This window comes from Nyctibius grandis, chromosome 5 (genome assembly GCF_013368605.1).
Source record: "Nyctibius grandis isolate bNycGra1 chromosome 5, bNycGra1.pri, whole genome shotgun sequence".
NCBI lineage: Eukaryota > Metazoa > Chordata > Aves > Nyctibiiformes > Nyctibiidae > Nyctibius > Nyctibius grandis.
The window spans coordinates 90,863,865-90,874,454 of record NC_090662.1 but is presented as its reverse complement, the minus strand read 5'-3'; the positions used below and the strand labels follow the sequence as shown (position 1 = coordinate 90,874,454).

Here is a 10,590-nt window from a genome sequence, read left to right as displayed (position 1 = left end):
GGTGGCAGTAACTCCACTCTTGGAGAGTTTCCAGACTTGGTTGGACAAAATCATGGTGACCTGATTGAGCCAGAGGCTGGATCAAAGACCTCCAGAGATCTCCCACCACCACTTCTCTGATTCCCTGAAGTACATGGGCATCTGCCTCCCTGGCCTCACTCGCTTCCCTTAGCTGAGCTCGATAGCCCTTTGGCTACCGGTATTGTCTGCTGCTGCTTCTCTCACCACAATTAGTATATTCTTTCCCCTTGTTGTCCAGGCCTCTGCCCATCAATACCCTCCTTATCTGTCATCACATACTTATTTAACTGGTTTTCATCTCCCTGTGTAGGAAAACAGATACACAGCCCTCTCCCAGCAGTTGCAGCATTACTGAATGGCTCTCTTGAACATGATACCTACATGGTAAAGTTATATGTACTAACCAGCTTAGTAAGTTGCACAACTTTTTACCAGAGCTGTTCCTTTTAGCCAGGCTGATGCAGCATGCAATGGATTTCAGCTCTGGAGAATGGAAGAGTCCCAGCTTTAGCAGACACCTGGATGGATTTGATTACAGAGAATTGTCAGTAGTGGCTTAATGCTCTGCAAAACAAGGTCTATCACAACTGCTGCGTTGGAGCCTCTCTGCAGGCAGCAACCCACAACTCATTTCAGCCACAGCACAGGCTGCAGACCTCCCCCAGTGATTCTGCATAAACAGCTAATGGGCAAATCTGCTGAAATGCAGTTTTGGCCCCACTGGAGCAGGTATAAAAACAAACCAGAGAAAGGAGCCTTGCCTGAGCAGAGCGCTCTGTTGCATTTGCCCAGGGTGAAGGAGTTGCACAGACGCTTGTGCTCTGCTTCATTGGCTGACCAGATTATTTGGATGCCCTCTGAGAGCACAGACGATGCCGGATGACAACATGTAGGGCCAGGGGAGCAGAGACGAGTGCATCTCAGATCGAAGGGGGATGCAGGGACTCACAGGGTGTGCTGGTAGGTGTGTGACATTACCCTAGTGAGGCAGTGGGAAAGCTAGTCAGAGGGGCTGGCCACATCTGACAGCTCAGGGATCCTAAGCATAACTTCAGCAGGAAGAATTAAGATTCCTTGTGAGGCTTTTCTGAGAAGGACTGAAGTGGTGAGTGAGGATGGGACTGGGATGCGAGGGGTAAGTCTGTGTCAAGAACGTGTATCAGGTCAGCGCAAGGTGCTTCTTGGGCTGGGTGTCAGGAAGTTGTACTGGAAGAGCTGGGGCTGGAGGTCACCATGGTTCCCCGCAGGTGTGTATACATGATTATAGCAGGCCACAGCAAGGGTGAGTTGTGTTACTGCAGGGCTGGCAAGACTGTGAAGAGAGGAACAGACCAGCAGAGAAGCAGCCATTTCCTCTCCTGTCTGAAAGACAGACAAAAAGGCAGCAGTTAAAATACCATCACAGCTCATCCATTTCTTCTCTCACGGCTTGATTTTTTTCCCCCGGGATGTTTTTTCCCACGAAGCCGGAGCTGACTTGGCAGCGGTGGTAGCACCACACGCCGCCGGGCTCCAGGGGCTGGTCGTGCTGCTGCAGAGCAAACTGGCTTCCAGGGAGTTAAAGAAGGGTCCGGGAGGGGGAAAAAAACACACAAAACAACAACAAAAAAGAAACAAAACGTCTTCAACCTCCAAGTCTCTCACGAAGATAAAGTCTTTTGAAAAGCAAGCAGAGACGTGACTGCTTTCAGAGGCTGCTCAGCGGGTGCAGAGGAGATGAGCTTGCGTGCCGAAGCAAGGTGGGAAAGGCTGACTGACTTAAAGTCAAAATAAATAGTTGTAAAAACAAAATAAAATATTGACTTAAAGAGGGACTCAGCCGAAGCAGCCCAGCCGCAGGTTTGGGGTTGCTCCTCGATCCTGGCTGATCGCGCCCCGCTCCTCTGCTGCCGCAGGTCTCCTGCGTGTGGTAAAGCGAGAGTTAACGGGTTTAGGGGTTGGATTTGGGTTTTTTCTTTCCCTTCTGCTTTGGAGAGCGAAAGCGAAAGGAACGGCCGAGCCGCTGCCGGCACCCGGGGCCGGGTTTGCTTCCCCGAGGGGTCCCGGGTGTGGGGGCGGCCGGGGCGGCCGGGGCGGTGCGGGGCAGGATGGCCGGGGCGCTGGTGCTGTGCGGGGCCCTGGTGCTGTGCGGGGCCGGGCTGGCCCTGGCGGCGGGTGAGCGGCGGGGCCCTGGCCGGGGCGGGGGCCGCGGCTTCTCCTGCGTTTACACCCCCCCCGCACCCTTTCCGTGAAGGTCTCCCAGGGAAAACTAGGGTCTCCCTAAAGAGTACTGCTGCTGGCAGAGGAGGGTGGTGCGGGGCTAGAGGGGTGCGCTGCCAGCAGGGCTGGGAGAGCAACCCCAAAGCGGCAGCCAGCCCCCAGCCTCCCGATCATTTATCCCTCCTCACCATCCCAGAGAAATTCACCCACTCTTTGTTGTAAGGATGCATTCAATCGGGGTTTTTTTTCCCCTCTCTACAGGGCCAGCGCAAGCGCCCACACCAGCGCCTCCGTTTCGCATGGTGGACATTGCCCTGGGCTGCTCCTACGTGGGGGAAGATGTCAGAGGCTTGCTGCGTGTCTTTGGCAGCTCACCCCCCAAGCACCCTGCTACCCTCGTGCTGAGGGGTGTCAGCGTCAGAGATGATGGGGACTTGGATGACGTAACTCAGTACAAAGTCCTGCACGAAAATCCTGACCCCTCTTCTCCCATTGTCTTTGAAGCCTCAGGTGAGTGGAAGAGCTGGGGTGGGAGAGCTGGCAGTGGGGTTTTGGCCACGTACATGCACCAGGGTTCTACAAGATTTTTTTTTTTAACTGAGTTTAGACAGTTTTTGAATGGCCACTAAAGTTTCACACATGATTTCCTGAATTCAGCAACTGAGACTTTAAGAAAGGAGCTTTGTGGAAGATGCTAGCAAACCCTGTTGAGGCACCCCTCTCCTCCTGGGGCTATCCTAGATCGCCTATTTCTTGGGAAATGCTTTGTCAAAAACAACTCGGGAATTATTCCACTATACAGTATTATTGCACCTGTAAAAAACGTTCACAAATGTTTAGTCATGCAGGTGGTTTTTGCTAGCAGGAAGCGTCATGGTAAGTGGGCATGAAGCAGAGCCATTCTGCTCAGGCAGCCAGCTGTGTGCCACTTGGCTCTCCTTACTTCACCCATGGGTGCCAACCTGCAGTCCAGCCTCCGTTCCCCTTGCTTTGCACGTAACTTTGCAAACACAGTCAAGCAAAGGTCTGAGCCTGTACTTCACTGTGGTCTAGTTCACTGCCTACGGTGCTTATCTGTGAGCATGTGCTTCAGTACGAGCTTATTCAAGGCTCTGAGACATTTTCAGAGAGGAAGCTGAAGGCCCAGCAGGGTCCATTAGCACAGGTCCAAGCCCTCTTTCAAGTGGTATGGATGGACTAGGTATGGGCAAGTTGAAGCACGCTACAGCCAGGCTACTGTCACGCTTTGCAGCCATCGAGTTAATTTCCAGTGATGTCCATGGAAAGAGTGTAGGTCACTAGGGTGCTTATGCCTACGCTTAAGCCCATGCTGTGATCCAAGGCACAGATACAGTGTGCATCCAGTACATCCAGCCACTCCTGCCTTCTTGCCACCCTTTCTTTCCTTACCTGGGATGCTTCGGTGTCCCCTTTCTTTCTGGATTCAGGCCTAAACCGAATAAACATTGCAAGTTTTTACTGGGCATTTCACATACACTGGGCATACACATACACAGCACGTACACAGCTAAGGGGAATCTGTTCTGTTTATTCTCCTTTCCTAACAGCTCCCTTTGCCCAGAGTGAACTCTGTGCAATCTGGCAAGACAAAATACAGCCAACAGGCTGAGGGATATAAGAAGAGTCATGACAAACCTCTTATATTCTTTGCAGGACTCAATCTATTAAGGTAGCCTGGCATTTCTGGGCTCTGACTGACCCCTGCAGCGCGTGATGCTTCTCCAAAATAACGTGTCTCATCATCTTGTACTTTCTTTTCCCTTTTGGATTCAGATGGTTAAACCTCTCCTTCTATCCCCACAGCCCGGTCTGTATCCATCCCACATGCAGAGTCCCTGCTGCACGCGGACTGTGATGGGGAGGAGGTGAACTGCGAGATCTCCCCGTACGGCTCCCAGCAGGCTGGCAAGGGGCCCTGCCGCACCTCCTGGTTCATGGCCACCCTGCGGCTCTCCAGAGGGATCAGTATTGCCCTGGTGCTCAGAAGACCCCACTGCAGCAGCCAGGAGGAGGAGCACGATGCAACACTGCACCCAAAGCTGGGGATTCCTATGAGCAAGGAGGGGACGGTGCTGACCACAGGTGACCAGGTGGCCCGGGGTGCCTCCACAGCACCAAGGAACATGAGGGAAGGGGAGCCTGCCTCCCCAAGAGTTCCATGCCCCACCTCTCACCAGGACCTGAGGGCTGCTGGGAGTTGGTGCTTAGGGAAGAAGGGGTCATGCGTATTGCCCCTCCCATGCCTCCTCTCAAGGTTTCCCATGCCCCAGCCCCTGAGGATGACAAGCACCTTCAAGACCATGCACTTGGTGTTCACCTCTCTCCCTGCCCCGCTAACCCCACTAGGCTGGCTTCCTCCAGCTCTTCAGTCCACATGGCCCCTGGGGCATCACATAGGGTGCCTGTGCCTCCTCCTCCGGATGGGGAGTTCACTGCCAGCCCTTCCACCAGCCCTTCCCACCCACGGGTACCTTCTTTAACCACATCTGTTTAACTCTGCTTGCCTGTGCCCTTCTTTCTGTTTCTAGTTGAATTTCAATCATCATCACGCAACACTTCCCTGCGTGTGCATCTTGGCAGCTCAGTCACCCTCGACTGCCACTTTGACTTGGCTCCCAGCTCCTCGTTCTCCTCCCTGGAGTGGAGGAGGCAGCACCAAGGCAGTGGCCGTAGCCTTTTCCGGTACCAGGTGGGAAGCACAGTCCCAGCAGCACAGCCAAAAGTCCACGTGGATGTGGCGGAGCTGTTAGGAAGTGGAGATGCGTCGCTCAGCCTGCAAGGAGTGAGCATGGGAGACGAAGGGACGTACATCTGTTTGGTGTCCACCCCATTGCACCAGGCCCAGCACATCATCCAGCTGCATGTTGCCGGTGAGGAAGGCAAATGTCTGGGGGCAACAGGAGTCCCGTGTCCCCAGGCACTGAAACTTTGCCCTGCACACTTACCTTATCACTCCCACCATTCATCACAACAGGCAACTCATCTTCTCTCCCTTGTGGGCGGGGATTTCTATATCCTGCTAACAGTAACTCAGTTCCCTGTTTATCTATCTCCTCCAGAGCCTCCAAGGGTTCGTGTGATTCCAGCAGTGGTGTCATTTGAGAGAGATGTGACGGCTACTCTGAGCTGCAGCATTGCTGGCTATTACCCCCTGGACGTCTCGGTGAGCTGGACACAGAAGACCCCAGAGGATGAAGTGGAAATCCCTCTCTCAAACACACATTTTTCCAGCCACCGGCAAAGCCAAGATGGCACCTACAGCATCACCTCCTACCTCAGCATCAGCTCAGCCACAGTGCGTGCACCAGCCACGTACAGCTGCCATGTTTCACACGTGGCCCTGGCAGAGCCCATCTCTGTGAGTGCCCATCTTAAGGCACCAGGTAAGTGTCAGGGGCAGAGGGGCGAATTCTTCATCCTGCCCAGCCCTCCTCCCACCTCTTCTACCCACCACAGAGATCAGAACTTCTGAGTTACATCACACCTGCCTGTTCCTTCTGGTGTCCTCTCATACCCATCCTCTCTATCCTGCTCTTCCCTTTCACTTTCACTTCCTCAGCCTTTATTTCACTCCCTGAAGCTTTTGGGTGAACAAGTATCTCATTTCCTTCAAGGGAAAAGATTTTATGACTGAAAGTGAAGCAACAAAGCAGAAGTTTGTAGCACATGGGCTGGAGCCCACTGGACAGGCACAAGAAAACAGCCATGCCCCAAGGAGTGACACCCAGCTGGACTTGATGTTCAGCTGGAGACCGATGCTGCTCAGGAACTGTGGTCCCAACAGCGCAAGAAATCCTCCAATCCTCCTTCCCTATGGAGCTGTTTGGGTTCTCACTCTCCCTGCTGATGGGAGACGATTGCTCCTGTGTCTCCTCCTGACCCAGCAGGGAAAAGAAAGCAATACTGCAGTTTAACAACTTACAACACATAAGTCCAGCCAGTATAACAGGCCCTGGTCTGTGTAGCTTTAGCTCACGTGTGTAGTGTCACATCTGTGTACCTGACAAGATCAAGCACATGGTCAGTTGCTGGGGGAGCTTGTTTAACTGTGACAACTCGCTGGCTCTTCAGCCACTCCAGCCAACCTAACAACACTGATCCTCCTCTTCCTCTGCAGAGCAAACAGGATCGGAACGACTGTTGGGGGGTTCCATCGCTACCATCATCTTCATCATTGTCCTCTTCATTGTGCTCAGGAGAAGAGCAGGTAGGAGTTCAAAATGCTGAGCCACTTCCCTCGTGGGTGAGATGCAGCAAGAAGCATCTTCCTCTCCCCTGCACTCTCTCTCAGCAGAGATGGAGGTCAGGATATCCCAGGATCCTGGAGGGAGAGGTGGGGAGCGGATGAGCTGGAGACTCATTTCTGGTGGAAGGTGGCATGAGGTGATGTTTTGCACCACTTTGGTTTGCCTGTGTCTTACTTCTTTTTTTTTCCTCTCTCTCCTTTTCAGCTAAACCAAAGTCTGAGCAACTTCTAAGGGCTTCGGAATAGAGGAAACCCTTGTGTCACCCACCTCCAGTCTTTTGCCTCCTGTCTCTTGACACATCCTGCTCAGGAGAGCCAGCCCTGTCCAAATACTAAGAGCTATTGGTCAGTATGGCAGGGGTCTTTATCTTGAGAGGGCACCATTGATAGCCTCATCGCTTTGCTGGGATGCTGCATTACAGGCAACATGCATACGTTTTCAGAAACGCCTCTTCTCCAGTTTCAGGGAAAATTAAATTGTATAGAGGTGAGTGTATGACTGTATATATGTATGTGTATATACTGATATATGGATGTGTGAGTACATGTTGTTAAGTAGGTATACAGCTTTTGCACATGTATGCAGGTATGTATCTGTAGATGTATGTAGGTACATTTGGTTAATGCCTATGAGGCAGATGTTTAAGTAAGATAATTATGTAGGTATGTGTTTTAACTGTGAAGTTGGGCAAATACATAGGCAAGATTGGTACTTCAAAATGGTAAATCCTCAAACAGAGGGAGTTATGGGTTAAACAGATCACAAATCAAGCAATCAGAGAAATATGACTCTCCATGAGAAAGCTACAATAAAATTTTTAATAGAAATTTCACTGCTAGTAGGTTACAAGGTGGAGAAGATCTGTGGTTCTGTAGTTGTGAAAAAGAGACACGATTAAACACTTTTCCTGCCTAACAGGGAATATGAAGGTAACACTTAGAAATATTGTATATAACCAACAGGGGGAAAAAAGCAGAAGGAAGGTGTGGATGGAAAGGAGGTATATGGCACACAATAAAAGTGAGAATTTATGAAGCATACAAGGTGATAAGGAGTGTTCAAAATAATCTGGAAAAACTGGATTGCTGCAAGTGCTAACGGCACTTGGAAGGAGTTTTTGCAAAATACGTTGAAAGCCAAGAAATTCTAGCAGCTGCCTAGGGTCTTACTGGGTGGATATAGCTGTTGATAGAGAAGTTTTTTGATGAAGGCTTTTTGATACACAGAAGATAGTTGTTTGTATACAGAAAGAAACAGAATTGTGTATGCATACTACATGAGGATGGTAAACAACTTCCTAATCTGTTTGTGAACTAAGGAAGGTTTTAACAGCATCTGTTAAGCACAAGTATTTTCAGATCAGTAACCAAGAAAATTTGCATCTCAGAATCATAAAAGATTTGGCTGAGAAGGCACCGTGTCCAACAGAGTTAGGTATTTAAAAATCCTGGCATACTAGAGAAATCCCAAGATCTTGCAAGAGCGCATTTTGCCAGCATTCACAGAGAAAGAGTGAGATGACACCAATGACTGTTAGAAGGTTCCACAATAAAAATTGTAGGTAAGAGATTGTGAAGATATTACAAGTTGGCTAACAAAGGCTTCAACAATGAAAATAATATTAATAATTTAGTATGTTTTTTTAAAAAAAAGTTGTGAGAAACAAACCTGACTTCATTCTTTGATGAAATAAATAATAATACATTTGATTGATTGATAAAAGTACTGGTGCAGATTTAACAAACCAAGAAATGTGTAAATTTGAAGAAACAATAATAGTGTATATGTACATCATAATGTGCATTATATGGATTAATTACTAGCTAACAGACAAATGGCAAAAATTCATTGTCCAAAAAGAAGCAGCAATCACTGCTGAAAGTGTGTGCCTCTCTGCAAGAACTGTGCTGTTTAATATTTGCATCAGGAGATACAATTGTAAAAAATATTGTTGATAAAATTTGCAAATGGCAAGATCAGTGGCAGGAGTCCTTCAGGTCAACACAAGTCACCTGGCCAGCTGAACATACTCCGACAAGATAAGATGCTCTGTAATGCCAGTGGAGTCTCCTCACGTACTGGACCACCACGCTGTCTCAATGCTGTTGATCCATGAATCCCTGTCAGTTGCCTGACCTGTGGGAACACGGAAGAGTGACCATGGGCAGAATGTAACTGCTGGTGGAAGCAGTTTTTGCTTGTATCATTTCCTCTTCATTTTTGATGTGTTACCAATAAATAAGTATTTTTAGTTCCACTGGTTGTCTTCTGTCTGTGCACATCCCACACCGCTCTGGGGAGTCAAGCCTACTGCGTGGCTCCGTGGCTGGTGAACGAGCAGGATGAGCTCCGCACAGAGGGGGAAGCCACCTGGGACTTGGGAAGGGGAGCTCCAAGGGACCCTTGGTGTCAACACCTGTCCCCTCTCTCCCAGAGGCTGCTGTTCCGGAGCAGGACTCGCAGAAGCTTTTTTGTACTGCCTGCTGGATTCAAAGACACCCCCAGATAGCTGGTGGGTATGTGACAGCTGGCTCCTGTGCAGCCAGGGAGGGAGGACAAGCTGCCGAGAGCAGGAACCTCATTGGCTACCTCTGGAGAAGTCACCGTGACTGACAACGCTGAGTTGGAAGCCCAGTAAAGCCTGAAGCTGCAACACCTGTCAGCAGTGCAGGTGCCCACATGTTTTTTTGTTATGTGGAAAGCTTGGAGGTAGTCCAGAGCAAAATGACAGGACCAGTTAGAAAGGTCACATAATGCCTTACAGGGGGCACTCCGAGGCATTACTCTGGTCTTACTAAACCAGTATCTCTCAGTTGCGCCACAGAAAATACGGAGTAGTGGTGGCAGCATAACCTGCAGACACAGGCACAGTGAGAGTCAACAGCTGCAATTTAGGGATGTTCAGAGTAGAATAAGACATGATATACTCAACAGTAGGATTATTGTCCTAGCCATCTGTCAATAAAAATGGTAGATTATCTCTCGTGGTCTTCAAATAAAGGCCAGGTTACTTTTTTCCTTTAATGATAACTAAAAAAAAGTTAATTGCATCAGTTAAAAGAGACAGTAAACTAATTCCAAGGCCTGTGTTACACATGAAGTGAGAGCTGGTGGTTTGTCTGCCTTTTTGGCCCATAAACCAACACAAAGGAAAGAAAAATAATGGAGAGATGGAAGAAATGCATTAGGAGTGGCCGTATTCCTTGTAAGGAGAAATATACCATGGCACTTGATTTTATTTGACTACCTGCTCTCTGATGCTCCCCACTAGAGCTGCTGTGGGGAGTCCACAATTACTGTGTCCCTGAAGGTCTCAAGCTGAATTTAAACCCCAAAAACCAAGTAAAGCATGTATCCTAAAGCAGAAAAAGTAATACTTACAACAAAGTGGCCTCGTGTTTAACAACGTTCCTTATATTTTAATTATAAAACACTTATTGCAGAAAATGCCACTAAGAGACTAAATATTCATCAAAGATAAACTTGATTGCATTAGATAACAGATAAATAATATGTTCTGCGTCTCTGGGAGACAGCCATCCTGCCTTCCAAGGTCGAATGTGCCATGGCCAAGTGCCACATGGCATCACTGCCTGGCCACGTGAATTGAGAAGCAGGAATCTGGTCACCATCTCATTAGCTGCTAGGCAGACCAACCCGTTATAAGGTATACTGTGTCAATACAAATAAAAATGAAATGTAGGTGTTTTAAAATATTTCTTTAGGAGAATTATTTGATATAAGACATGAAATTTGACACAGATTTTGTCAATCTGCAAAACATAAGATTAAGTGTTTTGCACTTCAGTCAACACAAGATTACTTAGGGGCTGTGGCTGCATATTATTGTGAATACGGACAAGCCAAAACTTTTAATGTGGTATTGAAAGAGCAGTCATTTTGCAAACAAAGCCAAGCTCAAGATTATCTCTTCCACATAGGTTCCCCGTGTTTGATTATGCCTCTGCTCTTTCAATTTAAGCTAGCAAAATAGATCAAGCAGGGGTTAGGGATGACAATGAAGAGTAGTGGCAAAGGAGAGTATGGGATGATAACGTTGACATGCAGTGGGTCAAAGCAGTGACTGTCAGTGAAGCAGGGC

General features: G+C 48.7%; 1 protein-coding gene across 2 annotated transcripts; it reads left to right on the top strand.

Annotated features, from left to right (window-relative positions):
• The first annotated feature begins 2,118 nt into the window (after window positions 1-2,118).
• On the top strand, window positions 2,119-8,715 carry TAPBPL (TAP binding protein like). Of its 2 annotated transcripts, XM_068401276.1 has the most exons (7): window positions 2,119-2,175; window positions 2,482-2,730; window positions 4,045-4,323; window positions 4,770-5,111; window positions 5,301-5,624; window positions 6,359-6,448; window positions 6,693-8,715. In XM_068401276.1, the coding sequence occupies exons 2-7, from the start codon at window positions 2,520-2,522 to the stop codon at window positions 6,731-6,733; spliced, it is 1,287 nt and encodes a 428-aa protein (XP_068257377.1). In that variant the 5' UTR covers window positions 2,119-2,175; window positions 2,482-2,519; the 3' UTR covers window positions 6,734-8,715. The 2 variants fall into 2 exon arrangements, with proteins under 2 accessions (XP_068257377.1, XP_068257376.1); XM_068401275.1 differs by lacking the exon at window positions 2,119-2,175 and having other exon boundaries at window positions 2,435-2,730.
• Window positions 8,716-10,590: the final 1,875 nt, after the last annotated feature.

Bases quoted from the DNA above. Each gene is read 5' to 3' on its own strand.
- TAPBPL (XM_068401275.1), top strand. From the start codon at position 2,445: ATGCATTCAATCGGGGTTTTTTTTCCCCTCTCTACAGGGCCAGCGCAA. The intron at 5,112-5,300 runs GTGAGGAAGGCA...TATCTCCTCCAG, and splicing joins CATCCAGCTGCATGTTGCCG to AGCCTCCAAGGGTTCGTGTG. The intron at 6,449-6,692 runs GTAGGAGTTCAA...TCTCCTTTTCAG, and splicing joins TGTGCTCAGGAGAAGAGCAG to CTAAACCAAAGTCTGAGCAA.